The sequence below is a fragment of the Daktulosphaira vitifoliae genome, unplaced genomic scaffold, assembly GCF_025091365.1.
Source record: "Daktulosphaira vitifoliae isolate Bord-2020 unplaced genomic scaffold, ASM2509136v1 Scaffold_4, whole genome shotgun sequence".
Classification (NCBI taxonomy): domain Eukaryota; kingdom Metazoa; phylum Arthropoda; class Insecta; order Hemiptera; family Phylloxeridae; genus Daktulosphaira; species Daktulosphaira vitifoliae.
Genome location: NW_026099575.1, coordinates 25,198,007 through 25,210,799, shown reverse-complemented (window position 1 = coordinate 25,210,799; position 12,793 = coordinate 25,198,007). Strand labels below are relative to the sequence as shown.

The following is a 12,793-nucleotide window of genomic DNA, read 5'->3' as shown; positions in this document are numbered from 1 at the left end:
GCTTAAAGGTCAAACAAATGTGAAAAATATGTAAATTCATATACATTTTAAATATTAATAGAAAATGTTATAATGCAATCTTATTGTTTTATAGTAACGAATACACTACTAGATAGACATATGGCGAGAGGAGCTAAGGTAGCTTAGTCACTTCATAAATTTAGCATAATACTATGAATTGCTATAAAAAAATTATTTTTTTTGGAATGGGAGACTTTAAATTTAGCATCCCCGAAAAATGTTAACACCTTACGCCTGTGCACTAGTGTAATTATGAGAGGATACGTGTATTATATACTCTCAAGAAAAAATTACGTTGTCATAAAAGTACAATTTTTTTCGTTGGGTCGAGGAATCAGGAAAATGTATACTCTCCAGAAAAGCCATGTTATAAAACTGTAGAAAAACATTAATTATATATTCGTAAGTATACAAATTCAAAATTTTATCAAAAAAAAAAAAATGTGTTAAATATAAAATTGTAAAATTTTAATTTGCAAGTGTTTGGTTAAGATCACAAACTGAGACTGTGTGATGTGTTGGTTATTCTAAGACTGCTGGTCCGACAGATGGAGCTACACGTCGACGACCTCACGGCAGTACCATTACCAACGCATCCACAAGGAGCCGTGTATAGTCAGGTCGCTCAGCTGACCGGCTTTTGCCCTTCCCCACCGTCCGCCTATCGGTACCTCGCGGGCCACCCACCCGTCATGTACAGGCGGCGTCCCGCACCATGCGCGGTGCGAATCCGCCGTCAGTCAGCACATTGACACCATATCGGGCGGCCACGTTCGTAAACGACGTCTAGGTCTGTTTGACGCTGTCCGCGAGCAGTTTTCCGTAATAGATTTACACAGTTCGCATCATCATCCGGTAGATTTTCATGTAGTGCGACCATATGAAATTTTTCTTTATTTTATTCGCGCGAAACAATGAACAAATAAAATAAAGAAATAAGTCTGAAAACGATCGCAGTTAGTTTGTGTGATCTTGACGCGGCCAACGGGTAGCATTGTCCGAGTTCCGTTGTTTTCCTTGCTATTTATTCTATTACATTACATCTAACCTAATCATGCGGTCACTTATGTGGTCAACTTTGTTTGTGTCATTCTGCTGTTTGTACCGGTTAGGCGTATTAGCACACCCGGCCGCAGAAAATGTCGCCGATTGTGCAGTCGCCATTCAACAGTTCCGGTCAGTTGGCTTGTACGACACTCCTCAACAGATCATTCAAGGTTAGTGTTTCTTTTTTTAAAAAACGCCCAAATTTCGCAATTCATATATGGAGTTTGTCTCCAAAAGTTTTCCTAAATCGAAATGGAATGTATTTATTTAATGTAATTTTTTTGCATTGCTAATTGGAGAAAAATCTGATAACTTCCACGTATAATAATGTCGTCCCATATTAAACAGCGCAAATGGAGTCTCTTGCACCTAAAAATACTATCTTATGGTATTTGAATGTCGTCACTCGCAACGTGTTTTATATAACTAAGTGTCAGCTATATGTTATCATGTTTTGAGATAATCGTTTGTGAGCACCTTCTCCCGTTGCTCCCAACAGGTCATGAAAGTTTGTACACGTGAGTGGCAAAGGATTCTCTCTTAAGTTTTATCACTAATTACCTGTTTTATATGATTTATTGTATTTAGACTTTCTAGTAATTACAGTTTATTATGATTAATTGAATTTTTTAATTCCATTTCTTTATTTTTTGCATTTTTACGCTTCACATTTTCAATGATAACGCGTGTTAAACTAGTATTATTGTAATAGCTTATTAGCTATTTAATGCAACTGAGTTGGGCTATAACTTCATTTTTATTTAATTTACATATAGGCGTTAATTTTGTTTCAGCCGCTTTTTTTTTTTTTTAGATATTTCATTGTTTTTCGTTTCTCGAGATAATTAGTTTCCATTAGGTTCTTAACTTAAGTCAATTTACGAGTTTAACGATGATAGATTACAAACGCCAAAAATTAATTAAAATTTAAAGATTATAGTTCATTGTTTGTTTTTGAATTGGCTATTTTTAAATATTTTTATTTCTTCCCTAGAGTAAACATTTCAAAATTAAGATTTTCGCGTCTCCTGATTTTTAGACGTTTTTATTTCTAAATTCGGACCGAATTTTCTACAAATAAAAATTTAATCATTCAAAGTAATTCGTCGCGGTTGACGATTACTGGAAGCGACCGACTATTGAAAGAACCTGTTTTGACAAGTAATCGATTGACCTACTCGAACATGCACATCGCAGTCTCTCAACACCAGTAATAAATAAACCAATTTTACTTAATTGAAAATTTATCAAAAAAAAATGTGCACAAGAGATAACCAGACCTCGGCGAAAAAATTGAATGGCAAACGGCGTTTATTGTTGACAAAAAATTTAAACGGCTTTTTCTTTTAAGGTAAAATTTCCCTTGTTCTGATAAATAATTTTACGAGAAAACACCAACACTGTTACGTACAATAAGAAAATCGATTTATGAAAACAAAAGTCTGTCGAAAGACAAAAAAACGTAATAAATAATCCCTACCTAAGGAGGAACCTTTTCATAAGTTTTCCATAACGAAATTTCATAATTTCGAGAAATAAAAATTAAACGTTAGAAAAATTATACAGTTAATATTTTTGTACCCATAAGTGATCACTGCCGAAAGGCGTATTTTATAAATTATCGGTGTACAATTTTGTTTCATTATTATTCTTTCCGTGATGTATTACCCCACATGTAAGTATACTTCGTGATGAGCCCGAGGGAGAGTACTGGTCCTAGTTAAAACAAAAAACTCTATACCTACATGACGGTTAATTGAGAACGTCGGCTTATATTTTTTTGTAAATCAGACCGCAATGACTTCATTACAGTATTATTATTTTGTTCGGCCGCCGACGAAGATGGTTAAAGAGGTAATATGACAGGAAGCAAATACATCGTGACCGCGCGCGCACCTGTAGTATACTTATGACAACAACCGCCCATTAATTTAAAGATAAAAGTAATCATCTCTATACCACCGACTAGGTACACATCCTCCTCTAACTGCATCAGCGTAATTATTATTCCAAACTTTTACGTTTTCCTTGCTGTTTTGCAATATTTATCGGATGTCGAAATGTCGAGGTCACCCGTGTGTCAAAAGCTCTTCATTATTCATGATTAAATTTAACAACGCCCATTTCCTAAAAAACAATACTTCAAGCCGTTGAATACTAACATTGATATTGTGTAAATAAAAACTGTATTTAACCGTACGCTATTTCACCACGTTTATACGAACTTATATTGTGCTGTAATCGCATTAAAAAAACAGATTTCTAGAATGCTACACCCCCCCGAGTAAGATTATTAAAAAAAACTATTATAATAAATTGTACGGTTTATGCATATACGGTTGTTTTTTATTTTCCTTTCGGCCATCGGTAATGGTGAAATTTTAGTTTGTATTTTTATTATTGGACGTGAATAGGCGGCCGGTAACGATGTAGGAAGGAATTCATCAAATGGTTTTCGCGTGAATCCATCGGCGGCTGAGAATAGGTTCAAAGACTCCCCGCGGTACCTCTCGAGCGGTGTTCAATATGGTCGTTTGAAATTTAATGCTTATTGCGAAAAGAAAAAAAAAACTTGTATTATTAATAAATTCAAAAATCTGTTTTTATCGTAATGCGCTAAATTGGCGATCGTCTCATCTGAATTGTCACTAAATGTTAGGCTTAGTGGTTAAACTACCGATACGGTTTATTGTAAGCTTTTCGGTATACCAAACAGTGTCTTTGGTACTTTGGCCAGCATCCCGTGGCCCACTGCCAGTGTCATCGGTCGCACTCGCAACAATAATAATATTCATTGGCATCGGCCAAAAACTGAATAGAAAATAAAACGCGAACGGTTCATCTGAGTTACGGTTTATAAAATAAGTCGTTATTTTTTAGTATGTACATAGTATCTATGTTTACTGGCTACAATTATTTGTGTTTATATGTGTGTGTGTGTGTAAATGTATAAATAATAAAGTGAAAGAAAGGAAGAGACGCTCTTAAATCTTTTAAATGAACTAGTCAGTCGATAAAATTAAATACGTATAATGTGTCTCGCACTGCGTTCTTTATTTAAATGCGACGTTAAATTGAAAACAAGTACCGCCCTGTGCAATTAAAGTGATTAAATGGTCCTATGGCCGTTGTTACGTCTTGTGTTAGTATTATATGCACCTATTCTTACAGCATTTTACTTGTAGTGTGACCAAAGGTATTTATATTCTGTATGTCACATGAAGCTTCATAATTTATCGTTGAAACTTAAATTAATTTACTACTTTACTTTGACAAGTAACAAGGCGCTAATGAAGAAAATTTCAATACTGCATTATTTCTAATTAACTATTTCATTTATTTATCTGAACAAATATTTAAACAATTTCCCATTGTATTTACGAATAAAACTAATGTAGTAACATATTATATTTACACGATTTAAAAAACTATATTTTCGTTAAATAATTAATAATGATAAAATTTATGACCTTTGTAGTTATAATGATATTACAGTGAATGAATTTGACGTATCAATATTGTAAGTACAGCGTTGTGCAAAAAAATGTTTCTGTGTTCATAATAATAAACGTTCTATGCAGTTGTATGCTCTATTGCTCCTAAACATTATAGGGCAGTGATGTCAACCACTTTAAAAAGCTTAAAAATCCGTTTCGACTAACTACTTTTGTCGTATCGGCAAGAATGTAGAGGGTGAATACGTATCGTTTTAAATGGCATCGGGAAACGGGCCAAATGCATTTACCGACATGTTAAAAGAACAGGCAGCATATTTAGTAATGCTTTTTTTAATCATGTGTTAGTTGACAATTATTTAATGACAAATGAGGTCTGCAGTAGATTTTTTTTTTTTTTTACTCATTTTTGAGCTTTAACATACATACATATTACAATGTGATGTGTGACTTGAATAAAAAAGTTTGTACAAAAATAATATAAATCATATCCAAATTAAGTTTTGTGGTGTAAAATTTTTGGNCATATTACAATGTGATGTGTGAGTTGAATAAAAAAGTTTGTACAAAAATAATATAAATCATATCCAAATTAAGTTTTGTGGTGTAAAATTTTTGGATTTGATTTTTCTCTTTCTAATGGGTGCCCCTTTATTTGTACGGATATTTTATTATTTTTAACTTGGTTTTAAATTATTCATATTATATAACAGTAATTTTCATTGGAATACCAAGGAAAATTTTAGTTAAATAATGTTTTAAGCATACGTTTCTTATGTTTAAAATTTTTACTGAACGTTAACATGTTAAGCGTCTTGACTTACAAAACTGTTTATCTGTCAACTGTGCAAGGGTATCACGGTATTACTTTATCGTTTTATGACTTGGCAATATATTTTCAGGAAATCCCGTCTACCATTCAAATGTAGAGATTAAGCAGTTGATTGAGGAATAAATTCGTTGAACTCGACAGCGGTACCCGGTCAAAGCAGACTGTGGGGGATGCTCTCCGTGGGTACGGTATCATCACAATACCTTTACATATACATATATATATATATATATTTATTAAGAGTAAAGCGCGTGAAAAGGTGCATATATATATATATATGTGTGCGCACGAATGTACTCGGTATATGACGACGACCGCGGCGATGTTCTCAACGGGGTGGCGGTGCAGGGGCGACTGCTTGCATTCCATTTCGTCTGGCACCGGTGGTTTTTTAACGCCGGTGGCCCGCTGCCGGCGTATGTGGTATTCATACATAGGTATAAGATGATAATAATGTGCGCCTCCCACGCGGTAACTGGTTTCACCTATGTGCATCTTGCGGGCTGCTACAGTCCCTTCGTCCAAAAACGTTTTCTCTATTTGACTATTTTAAGATGGAAAATTACAGTTAGTTTTCACAACTAACTGTGCTTTCTACTTTCGACTGAAAGTAGTTAAAAAGAATTATTTCGATTGCAACTTTCAGGACGAGTACTTTGTGATATATGCTCCTTATAGTTTTGTTTGTTCTTCGTTTAAGTATCCCAATATATGGTAACAGATTTTCCTTTAAATTTCACTAAATTTAAAAGTTCACGTGTAATACAGGCTAATGTAAGAATTAATTTTAGCATTTATTGTTTATAAATTATAATAAAGTTGAAACACACCCGGTTTTTGAAGCGACACAGCTACTTACAAAGGTAACTGATAACCTTTATATTATTATTAATAACAATTACTTAAAAGTTTAATGAAAACTCTAAGTTTATGTGCTTGATGTTTAATGATACTATACAATATAACTTGTGTTAAATAGCTTGTTCGTCATTAATTAAATTAAGTAGTATGCATATTTCAAAATTTCTAAAGTATAGTGAACTTTTCCATCTTAAGTTTACTAGCACGTTGAAACATAACGATGGGACTTTGGACAGATTTAAAATTAATAATTATGCTTGTAAAACATTTTTTTTTTTCTAAACTGATCGTTATGTTTCGTTATGAACAAGTTATTATCCTCGTTTATACATTCTATTGCAAACGACTGTGCCCAGTTAAAAATGTAAAATAACAGACGATTAGCCGTGCGATTAATCGCCGTGAAGACGCGTGGGACGAATAGAATAGGATTCGAATAGATTTCAATACGAGGTCAATGCGTAGAGGCAAATTAATATATTTTACCATACAGACATTGGCACTTGAATTTTATTATAATGATGTTCATATAAACGATTGTCACAAATTAACTGTATTCGATTGATGCAATCAAAATAAAGATCAAATAGATAACTGTTTTAAGAAGGTACACACAGTGTTAAGTTAATCGTATACAGCTATATCAATTGTTATTACTTTTTATGTTTAAATTAATTTCATTGGGCTTGTGCTAACACGTCTTATCTGTTTATCGTCTAAATGTGTTACAAGTGGTATAACTAAAATATACAAATTTTTTTTTAATATTCGATTGCTTTAATCATAATAATTACTAACAACATACTTTTAGCGTAACCTTAAATAGAACATTTTTGCCAACTTGTGTTATTTTTATTAACATATTAGTTGTACACATTGTTAACATATGTATTTTGTTAAATTTATAAGTATACACGTCTAGGAATCTAATTGGATGTATTTAATTCTAATCTATCAACAAAAGTAATATTTTTTTTTACTCATTGCTCGTATATTTGTGTGATTAAAATAATGTATAATGGGTCAATCAGCATCCTTAAATGTTATTGGTTATGAATCATAAGTAACAACGTTCATAGGACAATTTCAGTTGTAAAATTCAAAGTTTTCTTGTACATTACACAAAGACTTGAACATTCATATAAGCAATATTCACCAATACACGTGTATCCGGTCATTACCGTTTTTTATCCCTGATTAATACGCGTACAGAGTAACATCACACGTACCCAATGTCTTCTCGTGATACATATAATATTATTATATTGTACATATGTATAACTATAATAAAAATATACATCTGCCTTGTACAGATCATGAGCAGTAGTGTTTGAAGGTAACGGCAATGTACTGTAATTTAAAATTCGTTATGCCGGTGGTAGTTGCTGCTGCTGCGGAGGCGGTCAATGCTCTTCTGCCGTTGTGTCGCCTTCTTTCCACACTGGACACTCCAAAAGTCTCTTGCTGCTATTGCCGCCTCTGTGGGCATGCATAATAATATCTTTCAGATTTTAATAACAATAATAATAGTTTATAAGATGATGACAACACATGTTAAAAATGTTTGGTCCATCTGGAAATCTACCAGCTAGTATTCGGTTATGGCGTGCATTTTTCTCCTGTATTTTTACAGTGCACATTGTATACACTAGATGTGTATCAAGTTTACGCTTTGTGTAGTATACAAAAATAAGCGATTTTAGTTTCCTCGAATCATTATTGTCTATGTCTATTATTATTTGAGTATAGTACAGACGAATTATTGTTCATATTGTACCGCTTCTTCTTTTGTTATTTTCCTAGTTATTCGAGGTCCATATTGGTGTGCACTTCATATCGTGTACTTTTTGTAATTTGTTGTCTCGTTGCAATGCTATATTTTTGATGTGATCTCATTTGTGTGGAAGAGCCGTTGGGAGTACCGTCTATTATAATATGATAGTCTGCATTTGTCGCACCCACACTTGTAATCTTTTAACTTTTTTATTCTCTTTCTTTGACTACGCGACGTGCGTTCGGATTATATGGGATTAATAAGACGAAAAAACACACCTGGTGACGCAATTTTATTTATTATTATTATTTACAACGAATTCGTCACTTGTAAAGTTAATGCTTTACGAATGCATCACATCATTGTCTCCTACACGACTACCACAGTAATTGGATGAATATAATTCAACCGTGTCCTCCCCGACTTCTCTCGTTCTCATTTAAATTTGAAGGACTCCGAATAGTCTGTAACCATTACGTAAGCCTGTAATAATAATAAATTAATGTAATATTATTATATTCGGAGATTCACAATTATGTTTTCAGTTGTCAATGGAATTTATTTAAGAAAATACAATGACGCGATAATTAAAAACGCTTAAAATCCTATTATTGTACCAAAGAATATATACATGTTATGATCCATATAACACTTTTTAAACTAGTCTTTAGAAACTTATTTTCTTAATTCACATACAATGCCGGCATAAAAAAACGTTTTCCATGGCAGATGCGTGATAAGTGATTATACAAAAAAACAGCTTTAAACGAGTAAGCATCTACATAAAGTATTATTATGAAGTCGGTAGAAACAAAAAGCGTAGGATCTTCTTCCGCCTCAGGTGGAAGCGGACTACGGTAATTACATTTCCTATCCAAGTTCATTTGCTCTTCGTTAGCCGATTCTATTTCCTTTCGAGTTTTCATATTTTGCTCAGTGCAAGTTTAATTTCCTTCTGCAATCTATGTGACATTGTCGATCTAAACACAGAAGCAATTTATAGTTAAGCTTAGTCATTCACAACGATTAAATCACAGCAATTAGGAATGCTGTTCTTAGACATACTGAATTAATAGAGCGCCACTTTGTGTTTACAGCGACTGGGGTCGCTGCTGGAACCTTAATAAAATATATCAACGAATTAAAAGTGATACATTACAACCATTAAGATTACAAAAAAAAAAATAAGTTTTTTGTGAAATTTTATAAATAAAGTTATTTGATTTGTCATGTTTATAGGCGTGTGTGTGTGTTTTCTAATTTTATTAAATTTTTTATGCACGTACCAGACCGGTTTTATGAATAATCAACCGATGAAGATTCTAACCGCTAAAGAGTTAAAAATTGAATAAATAATCACGCCCGAAGTTTATACAGTAGTTTGCACGCCCTTCTCAGTTCGGGTCAAATAAAATGTTACGCACGTTATCCCTGTTTATTTCTGTGTGGGCTTTAGATCAAAAGAAAAGGGCGCCATAGACGAGACGGCCAAGCTTAGTCATCATAGGTCACATAAGAAATTTGTTATATATAATATTCCCGCGAACAAGGCGCGTCAGTAAATTTTATATTTATAATACATTTGTAATATTACTAGAAATTAGAAACGCGATTTCCGTTCCACAAATAGTTTGTATTAGTTGAGATTGAACGAGTCTGGAGAGCTAATAGGTGAAAATAATTATCAAACTATTGCGTTGTTTATTTTAATTGCGTGCAAAATTTATTACTTCTACGCTTATTATGAAACAATATGTAAAAAATATAAGATATCTTATTATATCGTCAGCATTTTTTTTTTCATGGCACTTAATATTGTGTCTATGTGGGAATCTGTAACCCTAAACGTATTATTTATATTTATCACTCAAATGGTTGGTAAACTTGATAAAATTTATTCATTATATTCGTCACGGTAGTGATGATTAAATGTTTAAATTTAATTATATTGAGTGACGTGTTAAATCCCTATTCTGTGTGCAAATAAATAATAAGCACACAATACTTTTATTTTAGAAAATACGTATAATATTTAAAGATTCTAATGATCAAGTTTAACTGTGTTTTTCCAAATACTATGCTGTCGAGCTGTCAGTTAAACGTTTTAAATTATAATAATATACTTACTATAATATTAAAAGCCAATCGATAACAACTTAATAACAGTTGTATTCTTAGAGCTATGGCGATTCATTTAGATAAGTTTTTCCTCAAACATAATACATTTTTGTACTTCCTGTATAATTTCTCCACCAAAATGGTAGCCATTAATCTAACGACCACCGAAGGAGAGTCGATCAACTAGACCGTAATAAATACGAGTCCAAATACCATTTAATTTTAGGCTGCTATACAAATAATTTGTTTTTCCTCCGGACTTAAACCTTGTCCGGTTTTCGCCTCCGCTTAGTTGTACTATTTTACACTAATAATAAATTCATATAAAAACAAACACTATAGCCAATGTGTGTGTATAATATATATGAGTTGTTTTTATAGATATATTATTATTATTATTATTAGACAAACGGCAACAACAATAAAATTTATAGATGCTTATCAAGTTTAACTATAATACTGTTGGCAACTTAGTTAACGTAAGGGGAAATATGTGCAAAATAAAATATCGATGGCATAAATTAGAATAACCTCGATTGTATCGGCGGGAATAATTAATTTTCAAAGAAATACATTTTTAAATTACAATTATACATTCAATAATGTGTTTTCTTTCACCAATTGGATGTGTATTATTTGTTGTCACTGCTAGACAACGAATGCTCTAAGAGAATGTTATTGAATCGGACTTCACGGTTGTGTTTATGTGTGTGCATTTGTTTTGTCTGATAATTTATGACAGACAAAAATATTAGCAGTCAAAATCCCTTTGAAGTGGATTTGGTGATGTTGACTGAACATTTTAAAACAATGTGACCGACACAATGATAATCTTAATGTCATTATTATGTGGAACGGAAATACCAGATCAATGCTGCACAACTATTAATGGTACTTTTTTTTTTTTTACTCGAATATTTAAATTAAGTTTGCCAATTAAGAATGCTATCTAGACTAATAAATAACACCTGTCGAAGATGTAAAACAAAATGTTGATAAATGTATAAAATATAACGTCATTAAAATGTCGTCTGGTACGCAGTTAATATCAAATGCAAATTGAACTCTACTGTGCTGTTTTACTTGTCCAGCATATAATTATATACCGTCAAATTCATTTTTGTTCAGATGAATATGTTAACTGTTTTCATGACATTTTATTTATTTGCTTGTCGGCTCTATAAATCAAGTAATCAACACTATTAGCGCAAAATATTAGGATTCAACGTCTTAATCGTTTTGCAATGTTATGCAGATGGTCATATGAAAACGGGTTGTTAATTTGTATGGAATCCTAACAACTTTCTACTTGACTTTGCCAGCAGGTTCTTTGTTATGGTTTGGATAATGTTTTCGCAAAATATTTGGAAAACTACTATAACGAGATATAGTAATAATTGCCCAAACTAACAAGCAAATGAAAGGGAAAAGAACTGTTTAATAATTATTAATTGAATTGTTTTATTTATTTAATCTTTGTTTCTCATTGAGTTCAATTGAAATTACAAACAATTAATTGTCGAATGAGTAGTCGGTAATTAATTTAAATGCATTGGTGTGTTTTAAAGGCGCGTAATATGAATGTACTTGAAATAATACACTTTCAATAATAATAGGTATTATGCCTACGAGCTTACAATATAAATCACGACGTTTATTTAACAACACCTAATCTAATCAACCTTTATCTCTACAATAATATGTACTCATAATAGAGTTAACAATGAAAGCGGATAGACTGTTTATATGTAATTATTTATCGATTAAATAAAATTAATATTATTGTAAGTATTAATAAACTGAAGTCATTATCGGTTGTCACAAGATTTAAAAAAATAAGCAAACAAGCATATTTAATATTATTTTTAACATTCATGGTGTTAACTTAGTGTTACTCATTTCAAGCACATTATGAGTGTGTGAGGTTTATGCAACGATATTGTTTGAGTTTAAAGATAAAAATGTTATCTCATAATTGTCTCTTGTTTATTTTCTATGTATATTTTCAGTATTAAATTATGTTTTGTTAAATTATTACTGAAAATCCGAGAGTGCTTTGTTATTTATAAGATAATTTGTTAAGCACAGCATAATAATGATTTTATTTTTATGCCGTTTCTGTGGCTTTTTATTCACTGTTTCATTTTCATTCGATGTTTACTACGGTTGATTTCCATTTGTGCTTTAGATAATTACAGAATATTTTTTTATTTGTGACTACGGACTTATTAAAGAGTACAGTATTTCGAAAATTTAATAAATATTTGAATTTATTATTTTATTTAAATGCATTTATTCAAACGTAAAACTATTTTAACGCTTATTAACTGTAAAATATATGCCATCGTGTATGTATTATTAAGGTTTCTTTGAATTCTATATATTTTATGAAATATATTCTTGCTGAATTTTATTAATTATACAAATAAACCTGTTTCTATTATAGCAATTGTTGTAATCTAATAAAATATAAAGTGTAGTTTTTTCTTTACGAGTTCTTAAATTCCTGAGCTATTAAATCAGATAAAATTTTCATATTATCGTATTCTTCATACTACACGAGAAAAATTTTTTCGACTAGTCTATATAATAGTAAATTCATTTATTTGTAATAATAAAGTTTGTACCCAATAATAAGTACTATCTGATATTGTTGTGCAAAAAAAATCAGTCGAATAAAATTAT

The 12,793-nt window shown here is 31.6% G+C and overlaps 1 protein-coding gene across 1 annotated transcript in view; it reads left to right on the top strand.

The window, feature by feature from the left end:
* Positions 1 to 749: 749 nt before the first annotated feature.
* The window catches only part of LOC126903507 (division abnormally delayed protein), a 36,443-nt gene continuing 24,399 nt past the window's right edge, over positions 750 to 12,793 (top strand). The window contains exon 1 of the mRNA XM_050681681.1: positions 750 to 1,238. Within this exon, the coding sequence (XP_050537638.1) occupies positions 1,076 to 1,238 (163 nt within the window). The 5' untranslated portion in view covers positions 750 to 1,075. The remainder of the gene's footprint in view (positions 1,239 to 12,793) is intronic.